The sequence below is a fragment of the Staurois parvus genome, unplaced genomic scaffold (genome assembly GCF_062004578.1).
Source record: "Staurois parvus isolate SC_StPar_1 unplaced genomic scaffold, SC_StPar_1.0 ptg000387l, whole genome shotgun sequence".
Classification (NCBI taxonomy): Eukaryota; Metazoa; Chordata; class Amphibia; order Anura; family Ranidae; genus Staurois; species Staurois parvus.
In genome coordinates this window covers 4051970-4069648 of record NW_028318183.1, presented here as the reverse complement: position 1 = coordinate 4069648, position 17679 = coordinate 4051970, and the positions used below count along the sequence as shown (strand labels likewise).

The 17679-nt window shown below is 41.8% G+C and overlaps 1 protein-coding gene across 1 annotated transcript in view; it reads left to right on the top strand.

Moving 5' to 3' along the window:
• Positions 1 to 17679, top strand: part of MIPEP (mitochondrial intermediate peptidase) — a 171097-nt gene that overhangs the window by 62027 nt on the left and 91391 nt on the right. Inside the window, exon 10 of the mRNA XM_089685808.1 lies at positions 1520 to 1572. Coding sequence (XP_089541934.1) covers positions 1520 to 1572 — 53 coding nt within the window. The remainder of the gene's footprint in view (positions 1 to 1519; positions 1573 to 17679) is intronic.

Genomic DNA, 17679 nt, shown 5'->3' with positions numbered 1-17679 from the left:
TGCTTTTTATTATTCCTGATCACTGTATTGGTGTCAGTGACACCAAGTCAGTTCCCCCCAGTGTCAGAATGCCCGCCACAGTCCCACTATAAGTCGCTGATCACCGCCATTACTAGTTAAAAAAAAAAATTCCAGTATATATACTGCCATTTTTAGACGCTATAACTTTCAAATAAACCAAGTCATTTACTCTTATTGGGATTTTTTTTTACATGTAGCAGAATACATTTTGGCCTAAATTTGACGAAATTTGACTGTTTAAATTTTTATACTGGACATGTTTATCTATTTGCCTACCGGGCACTTTCACCCCCTTCCTGCCCAGGCCAATTTTCAGCTTTCAGTGTTGTTTCACTTTGAATGACAATTGCGCGGTCATGCAAGACTGTACCCATATGAAATTATTATAATTTTTTTTCACACAAATAGAACTTTATTTTGGTGGTATTTAATCATCACTGGGGTTTTTATTTTTTGCGCTATAAACAAAAAAAAAAAAAGCAAAAAATTTGGAAAAAAACAAACATTTTCTTTATTTCTATTATAAAATTTTGCAAACGGGTAATTTTTCTCCTTCAGTGATGTGCATTGATGAGGCTGCACTGATAGGTAGCACTGATGAGGCAGCACTGGTGGGCATTGATGAGGAGTCACTGATGTTGCACTGATATGCAGCAATGATGGGCACTGCTGGGCAGAACTGATAATCAGTGTAGAATTCCTCTGTCACATTTGCCGGTTATCAGCAGTACTTTCCTCACACTGTGACAACGTGAGGAAAGTGCTGTCGATAACCGGCAACTGTATTTACTTTGTGATCTGCTGTGTCATTGGACACAGCTGATTGTGTGGTAAAAGGCTGCTGTGATTGGCCTTTTACCTGATCACGTAATCAGCTGTGTTCATCGGGCACAGCGATCACCGACCCCTCCGGGTGCGCTCCGCTGGGGGCAGAACTGGACAACTGTGCTGTAGCCATCTTTCGGCTGGGAAGCGGTTAATAGCAAAAAGTTAAAAATATTGTTTGTTTTTTTTGTTTTTGTTTTTTTTTGTCGGGGGTTTTTTTTTTGTTTATAGTTCAAAAAATAAAAATCACAGAGGCGATCAAATACCACCAAAAGAAAGCTCTATTTGTGGGGGGGATAAAAGATGTTAATTTCAGTTGGGTGCAGCGTTGCATGTCTGCGCAATTTTCCGTTAAAGTAACGCAGTGCCATATCGCAAAAATGGCCTGGTCAGGAAGGGGGGTAAATCTTCTGGAGGGCAAGTGGTTAAAGCCGAGTTCAGCTTTTACATATAGCAACAGAAAGGTAGAAATAAAATACCTAAGTCCTATTTTTTTTATTTAATAAATAGCAATGAAATGTATTCTAAAAATATTGCAAGTGTAATGGTCTTTCTTTTTTCCTTTTAATTTTCATACTGCCAATCTAAAAGATTTCTAGGATTTCTATACGATGGGTTGTAGAATTTTGCCATTGTATCCTTCTGATTGATGTACATACTTTATTTTTTTAAGGAATTGATGCCTTGGGACCCACCTTATTATGCAGGTGTTTTGCGTGCTGAGAGGTAAGTTTTAGTGGTTGTTTATCTCAATGCAACACAGTTCCTTCCAGATCAATTATATGGTACTATGTGAAGATTTTAACATATTTATACCTGTATTGTTAAGTGACTCAAACATTCCAGTTGCTGCCACCTTCCTGAGTGCTAAGGGAGAGTGTCTGTCTGCTATATGATATAATCATTCGGAGTATTATTATAACTGGGAGGTTACTTAGTTTTTCATAGACTGCAGTTCTTGGTTGGGCAAATGGGGAGACCTCTGCATTCTAGTCTAAGGTATTTTCTTATCAGTTTTATGACCCAGTGATTTCTACTTTGGTTTCACTTTAACGCTCAACTCTATGCAATAGGAAATGAAATCTGTTATTTCCTGAAGGCTGGTATAACTTAATTGTTATAGTGTCATCATTTGTAAGTAGCTCCTGATTTTGCTGTGTTTTCAACCTGGGTGGTATTACTGCAGTGGTTACCCAAATGCAGATTCCTGTATAGTAAAAACCATACTGACTCATGTAACTTTTGTTTGTGATTTCACCAGGGATGAATGCACATCCCTACTGAAGCTTGTTGTAGAATGTGATATACTATTGTCCTACATTATTCTTGTACCGAATGTCTGACAGCAGATGGCGCTAACATATTGCAAGAACACAGAAGGGAAATGAGATGTTAGCAAGCAAAAATAAAATACCTTTCAACTTTTTCTAACCTGCATCCCAGCTGTCTCCGAACAGTGTCAAAGAAATAATTCCACAATTTGGAATGCATAAAGCAAGCTGAATTCTATTTCATGGAAGGTTTTTCAAGTTGTCAGTAAATATCTAACTCCACTTAGAGAAGAATGCCACTTTACATATTTAATATAGAGAATCTATAAAAAAAATTTGTTTATCTGAAAAGCAGCAGAACAGTAGTGTATTGATCAACATTTATGAAACATAAGTATGCTGTCATATTCTGGGCCTTTTTATTTTTATGTTTTAAAGATATGTCAACAGGATAACCATTGAACACATAGCAGGTACATAGTTGAATTGTTTCTGCAGAATTTGTCAGTGCTTACACCAGTCTAAAAATGTGATTGGAAATTTTTACTAGGCACCATAGTGCTAAATAATAATTATGTGCTATATCCAGTAAATGACAAGAGTCAAATGTTTAACCCCTTTACGCCGACGTCACACAAATATGTGGCCTCACGGAACTGGGCTTTTTTCCGTGCTGCACTCCCAGCACAAAGACCGCAATGTCACTTAGAGCCCCGGGTCCCGTTCTAACGATCGGGACCCATGACTCCCAATTCCGGGTCACATGATCGCTGTGATAGCCTCCGATTAGTTATCACAGTGATCAGTCACTGTGCAGCCCGGCCCCCTTGTTTTTTTCTCTCTTTATGAATGGAGGAGAGAGATACATTGTATCTCTCTAACTCCTGGCATAGAGAGAAAAAAAAAGTTTGTAAAAAAAAATATATATAAATTAAATATTAAAAAATAAAATAAAAAATAATTTAATCTGAGAACTAGAGGGAAATGGGGCTAAATGCAGTAATCAAAGAACTGGAACAGAATAAAGGAATTGGTGAAGAAGAGAGGAAACTTGAAAGGAATTAGGTAATATGCAAGAGTAGGTGACCAAGAGGGGAATGAGGCAAAAGTAGGAATCAGAGACCAAGTGGGGAATTGTACAAAATGTAGGAATTGGAGAACAATATGGGAGGGGACAGAATGCAGAAATCTGAGAACAAGAGGAGAATGGAACAGAATGCAGAAATCGGAGAACAAGATGGGTAAGGGCTAGAATGCAGGAAATGGAGAACAGGAGGTTTAACGATTGTGCGCAATAGGGACATGAAAGCTGTAGGCAAAAGCCATCTTGCTAAGGTTTCAGCCATTCCAAACTGTGGAATTTGTAGCTGTAAGTTTTAACGAACTTCAAAAGAGCCTCTTAACTAACAGAAATAGAAGCAGCGTCAAGGCTTGGTCAGAGCTGTAAACAGCTTATTAGTCTTGGCAGGATGTCTGTTTCCAGGAACCAAGAAAAACTCTTCCCACTGACCTATCATAAGACACTAATTACTCAGTCAAGCCTGTCACACATGACCTGTAAGGCCATTAAAGCTCTTGAAATGCAGAGCGTGCCATAGAGCATCTATTCCACAACCTAACAATTCCACATACAATTCATAAAATTCAACAGGAACAGGACACATTAATATTAGCTAAATATTTGAATGGGGAATATCATACCGAATAAATCAAGGTCATACATAACCACCCTAGCACGTACGCAAGGAGAGAAAGCAGTCTCCTCCCTCTTGGGTGACAAAAGTGCGCTGTGTTTGGTATCCCTGGATAGGAAACCTAATTCTGAATAATATTCTGTCAGTTTCTAGAATACCACCTGCACGTATTAGAAGTTACTAATATTAGTGTAAAACACTAGTTGGGACTTGGTCATAAACGTGGTGGCCTCCCAGCACCCATCCCTTAAACCGGATGAATGGTCAGTTGTTCTCGGCACTCCTTTGATATCACAGAAAAGGGAATGACAGGACCTAGTAAGCAAGCTCTCATTTAAAATCAACCAAGGAACACCCAAGAGAGCCAAGGCAACGTTTTTGCTTGGACAGTTGGACTCTGCTAAAACCAAGGACTTTGCAAGTATTCTCCATTTTCACCTCCTTCTTATTTCTCTGTTCTGTTCTGTTCTCTTTTTTTTCTGTTGCGTTATTGTTCTGTTTGTCTTTGTAATATCATTTTCTGTAAATATTTTATTTTTTGCCCCATTTGACCTTTTCATTAATAAACCATATTTTGAAAAGTGTTAAAACTATCTCTAAGGCTTTTAATGCAAACTACAGAATCCCTGTCTCTTGAAGAGTGCTACTGATAATAATCCTCTGAATATACCTGTCTGTGGTGACAGTGTGTGTTGCAGATGTTTATGCTAAAATCCTAAAGTTATTGCTAAGATTTGTGAGTTTCCTCCTCTGTAAAAAGGTGGTGGCAGTTTAAAGGGTTAATTGCTTAATTTACCCAGTGACAATCACTTTCAGGCTGCTGGCACATAGATTGTGGTCCTATGAGCTGGAAAATCTTTGTTGAGGGTGCAACTGAGAGTGGCATTGTTACGCAGCTGACTGCGCGGTGTGATATTGTTTGGTCCTTTGTAAAGAGTTAGTGAGAAGGATAAGGTCGGGCACCGCATTCGTCACAGGAGGAACATGGACAGAATGCAGGAATCCGAGATCAAGAGGGCAATGGGACAAAATGCAGTAATCTGAAAATGAGGGGATTTGGAATGTAGGAACTGGAGAACAAGGGGAGAAGATGCAGTTAAGGAATCATGGAACAAGGAGATTGGGACAGTATGCAGAAGTTGGAGAACAAGGTGGAATTGGAAAATGATAGGCAACTGGACAAAATGCATAAATCTGAGAACAGTGAAATGGGACAAAATGTAGTAATAAGAACAGGGGATTACTCACAGAATTCAGGAATTGTAGAGATAAGATGGAAAGAGACAGAACACAGGAATCAAGAAAGCAAGAGGGAAATGGGTTAAATTATAGTATTTAGAGAACCAAAAGGAAGTTTGGAAGTGTAGAAGGCAGAGAACAAGATTGATTGAGGGAGAGTGTAGGATGCACAAAAAAAGAGAGAAAATGCAGAGTGTTGAAGCCAGAGACCATTACGGAAGTGGGACAGTTTAGGATGCAGCGAGCAAGGGTGAATTGGGACAGAATATAGGAGAGGAGAGAACGAGATGGGTTGGAATAAAATTATTAGTGACAAGAGTATGTTAGAACCAGAAAGCAATGTTGTGGGTAGTAGGAGGCAAGAACAGAGGGGTAAGATAAAAGAATAGGAAGCAGATACCAAAAAAGTGAATTCGTATTCAGAACAAGTGGGAAGTGGCATATAGGGGTTGATTTACTAAAACTGGAGAGTGCAAAAATTGGTGCTGTTGTGCATAGAAATCAATTATTATTATACAGTATTTATATAGCGCCAAAGGGTATGCTCAGCGCTGTACAGTAGCAAGGGGGACATAACATGAGACAGGACAGTAACAATACACTACACGAGGGGTTCGAGGGCCCTGTTCTTTCGAGCTTACAATCTAGGAATCGGCTTCCAGGTTTTTTTGTCAGACTAATTAAAAAAACTGAAGTTAGGCTGCTTTCACACTGTAAGAACTCCTGCTTGCAGCATCTTTGAGGCAAGTTTTGGGAGTTTGCATGTTCTCCTTGTGCCTGTGTGGGTTTCCTCCGGGTACTCCGGTTTCCTCCCACACTCCAAAAACATGCCGTTAGGTTAATTGGATCCTGTCTAAATTAGCCCTAGTATGTGTATGTATGAATGTAAGTTAGGGATTTTAGATTGTACACCCCTTGAGGGTTAGGGACTGATGTGAATGTACAATATATACAGTGGGGATCGAAAGTTTGGGCACCCCAGCTAAAAATTTGTAATAATGTGCATAAAGAAGCCAAGGAAAGATGGAAAAATCTCCAAAAGGCATCAAATTACAGATTGGACATTCTTATAATATGTCAACAAAAGTTAGATTTTATTTCCATCATTTACACTTTCAAATTAACAGAAAACAAAAAAATGGCGTCTGCAAAAGTTTGGGCACCCTGCAGAGTTAATATCTTGTACTGCCCCCTTTGGCAAGTATCACAGCTTGTAAAAGCTTTTTGTAGCCAACCAAGAGTCTTTCAATTCTTGTTTGAGGTATCTTTGCCCATTCTTCCTTACAAAAGTCTTCCAGTTCTTTGAGATTTCTGGGCTGTCTGTCACGCACTGCTCTTTTAAGGTCTATCCATAGATTTTCAATTATGTTGAGGTCAGGAGATTGTGAAGGCCATGGCAAAACCTTCAGTTTACGCCTCTTGATGTAATCCCCCGTGGATTTCGAGGTGTGTTTAGGATCATTATCCATTTGTAGAAGCCATCCTCTCTTTAACTTCAGCTTTTTCACAGATGGCATCAAGTTACCATCCAAAATTTGCTGAAATTTTATTGAATCCATTTTTCCTTCTACTCGTGAGATGTTCCCTGTGCCACTGGCTGCAACACAACCCCAAAGCATGATTGATCCAACCCCATGCTTAACAGTTGGACAGAGGTTCTTTTCATTAAATTCTGTGCCCCTTCTTCTCCAAACGTACCTTTGCTCATTGCCAAAAAGTTCAATTTTAACCTCATCGGTCCACAGAACTTGTTTCCAAAATGCATAAGGCTTGTCTATATGTTCATTTGCAAAGTTCAAACGATGATTTTTGTGGTGAGGACGTAGAAGAGGTTTTCTTCTGATGACTCTTCCATGAAGACCATATTTGTACAAGTATCTCTTTATAGTGGAATAGTGTACCACAACTCCAGTGTCTGCCAGATCTTTCTGGAGGGATCGTGCAGTCAAACGTGGGTTCTGAATTGTTTTTCTCACAATCCTGCGAGCTGTTCTGTCTGATATTTTTTTGGTCTTCCAGATCTTGCTTTAACTTCCATTGTTCCTGATGACTGCCATTTCTTAATTACATTCCGAACAGAGGATATTGACATCTGAAAACGCTTTGCTATCTTCTTATAGCCTTCTCCAGCTTTGTGAGCGTCAACTATTTTCAGTTTCAGTTTTCTAGACAACTGCTTAGAAGAACCCATGGTGCTGATTGTTGAGGCAAGGTCAGATGAGTCTGGGCATTTAAAACCTTTGAGATTGACATCACCTGGTCTTCCCAGATGATGATTGAGAACAATCCATGACACTGGCAGGTCTCAGCTTGGCAAAGGGGGCAGTGCATGCTATAAATTCTACAGGGTGCCCAAACTTTTGCAGACACCATTTTTTTGTTTTCTGTTATATTGAAAGTGTAAATGATGGAAATAAAATCTAACTTTTGTTGACATATTATAAGAATGTCTAATCTGTAATGTGATGCCTTTTGGAGATCTTTCCATCTTTCCTTGGCTTCTTTATGCACATTAATATAAATTTTTAGCTGGGGTGCCCAAACTTTCGATCCCCACTGTATGTAAAGCACTGTGTAAATTGACAGCGGTATATAAGTATCTGTAATAAATAAATAAACGCCTCAAAAGTGCCTCTTTCCATTGAAATAAATGGTAACCGCCTCAAAAACGCTCCAAAAATGCTTCAAAAACACAACGCCCCGAAGTTCCCCACTGACAGCTGAATGTAAAAAAAAAAAAAGCCTGTCAATTACAAAATAATACAACAAATGATGTGGGGTCCCCTCCTCCATCCATACCAAGCCCTCTGGGTCTGGTTAGGTTTTTGAGGGGAACCCCCATGCCAAAATTTAAAAAAAAAAATGGCATGGGATCTCCCAAAAATCCATATCAGACCCTTATCCGAGCCTGCAGCCCGGCATATCAGGAAAGGGGGGGACTAGCGAGTTCCCCCTCCATCCTGAACCCCCCTCCATGCTTTGTGGCAGGTGGGCTCCCCCCCCCTCCCAAGCACCTTGTCCCCATGTTGATAGGGACAATCCTGGGCTGTGATTGTGGGGGTCTGCGCGGGCAGGGGGCTTATCGGAATCTGGTAGCCCTCTTTAGCAAGGAGGCCCCCAGATCTTGCCCCCCCCCATGTGAATGAGTATGGGGTACATGGTACTGCTACACATTCCAAAAAAAAACTGTAGTGTGAAAAGAGACAGTCTTTAACAATTCCTTTTGTTAAAAGAAGAAAAAAAAGAATGCCCCTGAAGTAGATCCAATGCCAATCACGATGCCCGCGACCGGCACCCGTAAAGAGGACAAAAAGGGCTCTTCTCCCGGTTTTGACTGCTTTGCTGGCTTGACAGTTCTTAAATATGTAAAGGGTGGGGCCATCACGTATGTTACCCCACCCCTGTGTGACCTCATTGACCCAGCATGCCCTGGTCGATGATGTCACAGGGGCAGGGGCATGCGGGTGATGTCACCGGCCAGCAGAGCAGTCAGACGGCGGGAGCCAGCGTTGGGAGAGGAGCCTTTGGTTTTTTTTTCAGCTGGGGTTGGGATCGTGATTGACATTGGATCTACTTCGGGGGACATTCTTTTATTTTCCTTCTTTTAATAAAGGTCTTGTCAAAGACTGTCTTTTTTCACACTACAGTTTTATTTTGTGAATGAGTAGTGGTACCATGTACCCCATACTCATTCACATGGGGGAGTGTGCGGGATCTGGGGGCCCTCTTACTAAAGGGGGGTTTCCAGATTCAGATAAGCCCCCAGAACCACAACCCAGGGTTGTGAGAAAGAAGCCCTTGTCCCCATCAACATGGGGACAAGGTGCTTTGGGGGAGGGGAGCTCCTCCCCTGTCCCAAAGCACCCCCCATGTTGAAGGTATGTGGCCTGGCATGGTTCAGGGGGGGGGGGCTCGCTCGTCTTCGTACCCCCACCCCCCTTTCCTGACATGCTGGGCTGCATGCTCGGATAAGGGTCTGATATGGATTTTTGGGGGGATTCCACGCCATTTTTTCTTTTTTGCGTGGGGGTTCCCCTCAAAATCCATACCAGACTCAAAAAGCTTGGTATGGATGGTCCCCATGCCGTTTTTTAAATTATTTTTTAATTCCTTTACATTGAGCTGTCAGTGGGGAACCCCGCTGACAGCTGCAACATTAACGCATGGTTTTCACTACTAAAATACCGCATGACTTGATAAAATAACTTAGGCGGTATTTTAGTAGCAATTTTTAGTGTGTTCAAACCTTTTTTTACAAAAATTAATTGTGCCCAATATCATCTATTGCATTATTTGTTGCTAGGTTTTGGGAATAAAAACCTGCCAAAAACGTGCAGATCTGCCCAATTTGAGCTAAAAAGTAAGTCACATGTCCAGGATGTTACGCTTGAAAAACACTAGTCATTTTTCAAGCGTTTTTGAGGCGAACCAGTGTGAAAGCAGCCTTGGAAGCAGTTTGGCCACCATGCAGAGCTGCACCAGATTTTGCACTCTTCAGTTTTAGTACATCAACCCCATAGTGTAGGAGGCAGAGAACAAGAGCAGAATAGAATGGAATACTGGAGGCTGGGAACAAGAGCAGACCAAGTTGATGTTGTATGTAGAAGCAAAGAACAAGAGGTGAATAGGATGGAGTATGGATGGCAGGGGACAAGGATGGGAATGGCATTAAATGGTCCAAATGGATAGGCAAAAGTTGGCAAAAGATAAATAGGCCACACGAGCAATTGAGAAAACATCTAGTTTGGTTTGCTGTACCAAAAATATGTAGTTTGCTCATTTACCAACAAGTAGTTTTTAAAGCTTCAATGCTTCAGGAAAGTAAAAGAATATTGCACATGCTGTCTGGTTTTCAGCAGGTATTGGTTTTGTTAATGTATCCTAAAAAAGGAAAAAAAGGCACACAAAAATTAAAGGAAATAAGAAGAGATAGTGAAGGAAAACTGAACCAAGAAGTAACTGCTAAGAAATAAGTAGAATAATCTACATTTAAACATACTAAGCCTGTTTCATAATTTTTGTAGATGCTTTTCTCCACCGTCCCCACCTCCATCGTCTTAATATGAAACCTGAGGCGGAAAGAGGGACCTATAGAAAATGATTCATATGCAAGTTATACAACCCCGCTGATTCTCGCATGTCATTTTCAGTAACTATTCTAGCTTGAAGCCTCTAATCCTGTAACTGCATGTTCGACAAACTCTGGAGGCAGACAGGCAAAGCCGGCACAATCAGTGTAACAGAAAAGTTACAGTAATTGCTTGGCCTCGGGAACACTGACTGCCATCTGCTAAGAGCCGTGAAAATTAGTGTATGGGAGGCAGTAAATACAATATACATCTCTGACTAATGCAGTTTCATTTCTGTAGGAAGTAGAGAAATAATGCCTCTTAACCACTTCCTGTCCGGACACTTTTACACCCTTCCTGTCCAGGGCAATTTTCAGCTTTCAGCGCTATCACACTTTGAATGACAATTGCGCGGTCATGCAATACTGTACCCATATGAATTTTTTACCATTTTTTTGAGACAGATAAAACTTTATTTTGGTGGTATTTATTCACCGCTGGGATTTTTATTTTTTTTGCTATGTAAATGAAAATGTTCAAAAATTTTGAAAGTGTTTTTCTTATAAAATTTTGCAAATAAATAATATTTCATCATAAATCCTGTCCAAAATTTTTTTTTTTTACACTGATTGCTTTTACACCCATATAGGATGTAAAAGCAATCATTTCGCTCTCTCTGTCTGCATTCTTGCAGCCATTGAGAACTACTGAGTGAGCTGTGATTGGTCACAGCTTGTCACATGGTACAAGGCTGTTGTGAATAGCCTTGTTCCATGTGACCTCTGTGATCATTCACAGATTTCGCACGTAGTAAGCAATGATGTCACAAGTGGCCTTGTACAGAGGTCTCGTCCAACGATCGGTGTTTCCCTGTGTCCGGATCGCGGTGCTGCACGCTCCCAGGGAGCGCGCACAAGCAGGGTGCGGGGAGGCCATTTATAAACGGCCACCCGACCTTGCAGTGCCACCGTCCAGCCGTTTTTATACAACTGCTGAACGGGAGGTGGTTAATATTGGGCTGCTGGAGAGCTGGCCTTGCTCACCATAGCTTTACCAGTTTTTCTGTATCCATGTTGCTGGTGCAGTATTGAAAAGTAGATACGCAGGTTGCTATGAACATCGAGGACTACAATCTGCGCAGTCTTCTTTAGATTTACCAACAGCTGCAGTATCTAGCATAGCGGACTACTTGATTGGATATATATTGTTTAGGTATGCTTGGATAGAGATTTTGTGATATGGATTTTAGCGTATATCTCTAATTTTTGATGTCAGGTTTTTTTGCCCCCAATTCAGGGTCACCAATTCAATGCTCCATATTTAGTTTTTTCCCTGGCGTTGGTTTCATCTGAACCACTTTTTTTTTTTTTTATATGCTGTTTTTCATTGCTGTTATATTTTTGACATGACGATACAGGAAATTGGTGGTAGTTTCACATTTTACAAGGTGCTTGTTCAAATAGTTCAAAATGCAAGAAGGTTTGCAAGTAAACTTATTGGTTCTGGTAAGACAGCCCTCAAACAGGCCTCCCTAAATGGGTAGAAATGCCAAAGCAAAAAATGAAAGTCCAAAGTTTCTTCTAATTATTCATGATTCGATCAAACAAAAACAGCCAATGTGTTTCAGGGACAAGAAGACCCTTTCTTCATCAGGGTTTAGAATGGGATGAGAATGCACTATAACCAGAGGTAATCTCTACTTTAGGGTTGGAATTGTAGTAATTTACTCAGCTACTCTCCAAAAGCAGTTTTTCACAAATCTTAATTCAATCCATTTGATTAAAGTGCCTTCTGGGTCCATTCTAAGCCCTGATAACAAGGGAGTTTTGTTGCCCTCGAAACACATTTGGAAGTTTTTGTTTGAAATTTTAAATAGTTAATTGTAACAACAGGCTTGGCGCAGATTTACCCTACCAGTGCTGTCGGACATTACTCTGTCCCCTGCAACCATCTCTTCTCCACCTCTACTTCGCATCATCTTTTTTCGACCATTGCGGGTGAATGTAGGACGTTTCTTCAACTCCATATGGAGAGTTCATACTGCACTGAAACGCGGAGTTGGTTGTTGGGCATGATTTTTAATTTGGTTGAATCTGGATACAAACAGAAAAAGCTCTGAGTGCCCACTTTCCTTAGCATTCATTGATGGATACACCTCTTCCATAGTCTTGACCTTAGGGTTATAGTACCATCTTCAGGAGTAAGACACTAGGCAGAAAAAAAAGAACACAGCACTGTCTATGGGCAGTCCAAGTTGGTAGTAAATCCCTTCTCTGCTATAGGCAGCTCAGTTTTTCCTCCTAGTGTAACGAGTTAGGACCTAGTTTGCTGCTGGGACCTGTGGCTCTATAGCCTTTTTTTTTTCCCCTTGGGATCTTCAGTCAACAGCCGGGCTGGACGACAGGCTGGATAATCAAGATCCAGTAGTCATACCAGCCTGGCCAGCAGGTGCATGCAGACCTTTAGCTACGCCCTGGATCAGCTGCAACAGCCCCATCCAGGATCGGGGTGGCCATTGAGTAAAACATCTCTCAGAGGTACATATGACCGGGTACCTGGCATTCATGTTATAATGCTTCCCTGGCCCCACCTCTGTGGAAGGTGGTTCTGTCATGAGTATGTTACCTGCTGGATCAGATGGGTGCATGGTTCCCCTGATTTTCCCTGCGGTGCCTGCCATTTACTTGGGGGTGGGGGGGGTAGTCAGCCATATTTTGTGCAGCTGTGGTGGTTTTTTTGGTGGAGTCTGCTTGTGTTGCAACAGTCATCTTGCTTGGGCGAGGTTTGGTGGCCATTTTCTGTAGAATGACCTGGTGTCCATTTTGGAGAAGCTTGTGTTTCATGGCTGTTTTTTTCCTAAGGAGCTAGGACCTAGCTCCCTGCCTTTTTCTTTTTTCCTGTGGGGCTCTTCAATCAGCAGCCGGACTGGGCCAAAGGCTGCATCTAGATCCCGTAATCTTAAGCCTTTTAGTGTGTTGATGCTTTAAAAATTTAGGTAATTTTTTTTAACTAAAATGTAAATGGTTATTATGTGTGTGTATGTATGTATACACACACACATAGTCAACTGCCACTTTATTAGGTACACCTGTTCAATTTGCTAATCAGTCAATCACATGGCAGCAACTCAATGCATTTCGGCAGCTAGGTGTGGTGAAGACAACTTGCTGAGGTTCAAAATGAGCATCAGAATGGGGAGGAAAGGGGATTTAAGTGACTTTGAACATGGCATTGTTGTTGGCGCCAGACGGGCTGGTCTGAGTAATAAAAAACTGCTGATCTACTGGTATTTTCACACACAACCATCTCTAGGGTCTACAGAGAATGTCCTGAAAAAGGGAAAATATCCAGTGAGCGACAGTTATGTGGACAAAAATACCTTGTTGATGTCAGAGGAGAATGGGCAGACTGGTTCGAGATAATGGAAAGGCAACAGTAACTCAATAACCACTCTTTACAACCAAGGTATGCAGAATACCATCTCTGAACTCACAACACCTCAAACCTTAAAGCAGATGGGCTACAGCAGCAGATGATCACACTGGGTGCCACTTCTGTCAGCTAAGAACAGGAAGCAGAGGTTACAATTTGCACGGGCCCTCCAAAATTGGACAATAAAGGATTAGAAATACTTTGCCTGGTCTGATGAGTCTCAATTTCAGCTGCAACATTCAGATGGTAGGATCAGAATTTGGCATAAACAGCATGAAAGCATGGATCCATTCTGTGTACTGGTGTGGGGGAATATTTTATTGACACACTTTGGGCCCCTTAGTACCAATTGAGCATCATTTAAATGCCATTGTGATAATTGTGCGCACAGAAATGGACAATGACAACCATAATTTGGATCATACTTTGCAAATGTCATTCTCACTCCAAATCAGTCTTTCCCCTCCCTTTTTTTTGAATGGCATGTGGTGAGTGTGTATGCTGGGGTCATAAGAGCATCGTGCACAGCTGGATACGCTTCATGGTTGTAAACCCAATTAGCTGGTTCCATGATGTTTGTCAGACCCTTGCCTTGACCTGGTCGTAAAGCTATAAATCCGTCAGTCACTGGACATGAAAGCATTCCAGAGTGGCAGTAAAACATACATAACACTTGAAACCACTTTTTCATACAATTTCATAAATCCAGGCAGGAACAAGGTACAATAAAACAAGCATATATTCAGATAGATCAGTTTAATGCGAGTCATCTGATACCTTACACCCCTAGCTAACATCTACCAGAGAGTAGAAAGCGATATTTTGTTATACATCACAGCCGGATATGTCATATTCGGTGTCTGGACGTTCAGAATATCATTCTGCATATTAATCTGCCAGTGGCTAGGCTGCTGCATGCACCTATCGAAGGTTATTGACAATGGTATAAACTTGGGAGGGATTTGGGTCACAGCCTGGGTCTCCGCCTAACCCCCCTCCCCAAATGAGGCAATTGGCCATTGGCTTCAGTGGACACTAGAAAAGCTGTCATGCCTGGAGAGAGAGATGAAGAGATTCTCCCTTTTAACATCAGGAACCAACTTCGGGAGAAAAGGTATCCTTTTGTTTAGGACACTTGAACTCTGCTTAAACCAGGACTTCTGCAAGTATTCTACCTTCTTAAACTTTTCTTTTATCTCTCTGTTGTGTTATTGCGCTCTCTATTTATATATATATATATATATATATATATATATATATATATATATATTTGTGGGGTTAGCTCAAGTGGGGGATCGCCTTCCCTGGGAAAAAGGTAGAGCGCACAGCAGGCTTTCTTCAAAATTTGACTGGTTGTCCGTTTTATTTAAAAGGTTTGCAAAATATCAAAAACAAACAAAACAGCAAAATAAACCCTTGCCATCCAGGCACTAACTAAACATGGAACTTTTTCCTCTCTCACTGGTGAAGGGCTTCTCCCTGTCACCAACCAAAACAAAACAATAAGCAAACTTTTTCTCTTGTTTGGATAACAATCACTTTCATGCACAGCTCTCTCAGGAATGGCTCTCTGAGTCCCAGACCACGAGCGACTCTTTGCTCCAGCCCTGCCTTATTTATACCACCTGTTGGTGGTCATCAGTGGAGCACAAAATCAGGTCTGGAACCACCTCTGCCATTGTGGCCCCGAAAACCCGGAGTGGACTCCACCTTACACTTCAAAGTATGATCGCATGCGAGGTGACACATAGCGTCCATCTTTCACCTCGCCGTTCATACTGTCACAAAATATATATATATATATATATATATATATATATATATATATATATATCTTTTCTGTAAATATTTTTATTGCACTATTTTGACCTTTTTAGTAATAAATCCTATTTTCTGAAAAGTGTTGAACTGTTTCTAAAGCTCTTTAATGCAAACTAAAACCTCTGGATACATCTGTCTGTGGTGACAGTGTGTATACAGACGCTTATTCAAGCATCATAGTGTTACTGCTAAGATTTGTGAGTTTCCTCCTTCTCTGTAAAAAGGTGGTGGCAGTGTGAAGGGTTAATTGTGTAATTAACCTGACCCAGTAACAATCGCTGTCAGGCTGTTGGCACCTAGATTGGGGTCCAGTGAGCTGGAAAATCTTTGTGCAGGGTGCAGCTGAGAGTGGCATTGTTACGCAAGTGGCAGCGCGATTGTAGATTGGCTAGTCCTTCGGTCACAAGTTGGTGAGAAGGGCTGGGGTCTGACACCGCTCCCCTCACAGCCAAGGCCTACCTGAGTATTGTTACTGACCATGTTCTTCCCATTATGACTACAGTATATCCATCTTCTGATGACTACTTCCAGCAGGATATTTCACCATGTCACAAAGCTCAAATCATCTCAACTGGTTTATTGAACATGACAATGAGTTCACTTTACTCCAATGGCCTCCACAGTCACCAATCCAATAGAGCACCTTTGAGATGTGGTGGAATTTATCCCAGTGTTTACCTAATGCCTTGAAAGATTTGTGAGTACGCCTGAACCGTCCTAGGACAACGTGCTTCACTTTATCATTGTGTTCCCACAGAAAGATTTGTCTCTTGTGCAATTTCGCAACTGGTTATTCGTAGATTATGCGGGATCAGGCGTTCCACACACAGAATGTTCACAGTAATGACTACTGTGGGCTGGGAACCACCACGGCCAGGATCATCGCTAACAGACATACAGCCATCTTTAAAACCTTTACACAATTCAAATGCTTTACTGCAGCTGAGCATCTCATCACTGTACTGCTCTTGAAGTCTTCTATAGATATCCACGGGTTTTACGCCTTCGTTCACAAGAAACTTCATCACCACATGCTGTTCCATGCATGCACTAACACCGTTGTCTGCCATCTTGATTAACTGTCTCTGGACTGGCCTGCAACATGTTTGCCGCCTATCAGTAATAGGACACGCTTGCCACTTACTACTGCGTGTAGTACCGCCACGCTACCTTCCCTTTTTATACCTCTAAAGTTAAAAGTCGTGGTTTCCTTGTGTGTGTGTGTGTGTGTGTGTGTACACTGTTCAAAATAAATTAAAGGATTGCTTTTAAACCCCATCAGATCTCATCGGGGAAAAAATATCATGCTGGATATCTATACTGATATGGACTGAGAAGGATGTCCCATCGTTTGATGGCAATGAAAATTATCAACCTACAGAGGACTGAATTCAAAGACACCCCAAAAATCTAAATGAAAAAATGTTGCAGCAGGCTAGTCCATTTTGCTGAAATTTTATTGCAGCAACTCAAAATGGTACTCAGTAGTTTGTATGGCCCCCCACCTCTTTCTTGTATGCATGCCTGACAAAGTCAGGGCATGCTCCTAATGAAATGACAGATGGTGTCCTGGGGTATTTCCTCCCAGAACTGGACCAGGGCATCACTGAGCTTCTGGACAGTCTGAGGTGCAACCTGACATTGTCGGATGGACCGAAGCATAATATCCCAGAGGTGTTCTATTGGATTTAGGGCAGGCTAGCGTGGGGGGTCATTCAATTCCTTCATCCTCCAGGAACTGCCTGCATACACACCACATCTTGACAAGGCCAGGCATTGTCGTGCACCAGGATTTCTTCCCTATACCTAATGGCAGTCAGGGTGTTTATCCTGTAGAGGTCTGTGCGTCCTTTTATGGATATGCCTCCGCAGACCTTCACTGACCCACCACCAAAACGGTCATGCTGAACGATGTTACAGGCAGCGTAACAGTCTCCACAGCTTCTCCAGACCCTATCACGTCTGTCACATGTGCTCAGGGTGAACCTGCTCTCATCTGCTAAATGCACAGGGCTCCAGTGTTGGACCTGCCAATTCTGGTGTTCAATGGCAAATGCCAATCGAGCTCTATGGTGCCAGGCACTGAGCACAGGGCCCACTAGTGGATGTCGGGCCCTCAGGCCACCATCATGCAATCTGTTTCTGATTGTTTGGTCAGAGACATTCACACCAGTGGCCTGCTGGAGATCATTTTGTAGGGCTCTGGCAGTGCTCATCCTGTTCCTCCTTGCACAAAAGTGCAGATACCGGTCCTAGCTATGATCAATTGACGGCCAGGCGAACACTTTGTCTCTCCGGGAGGATGTC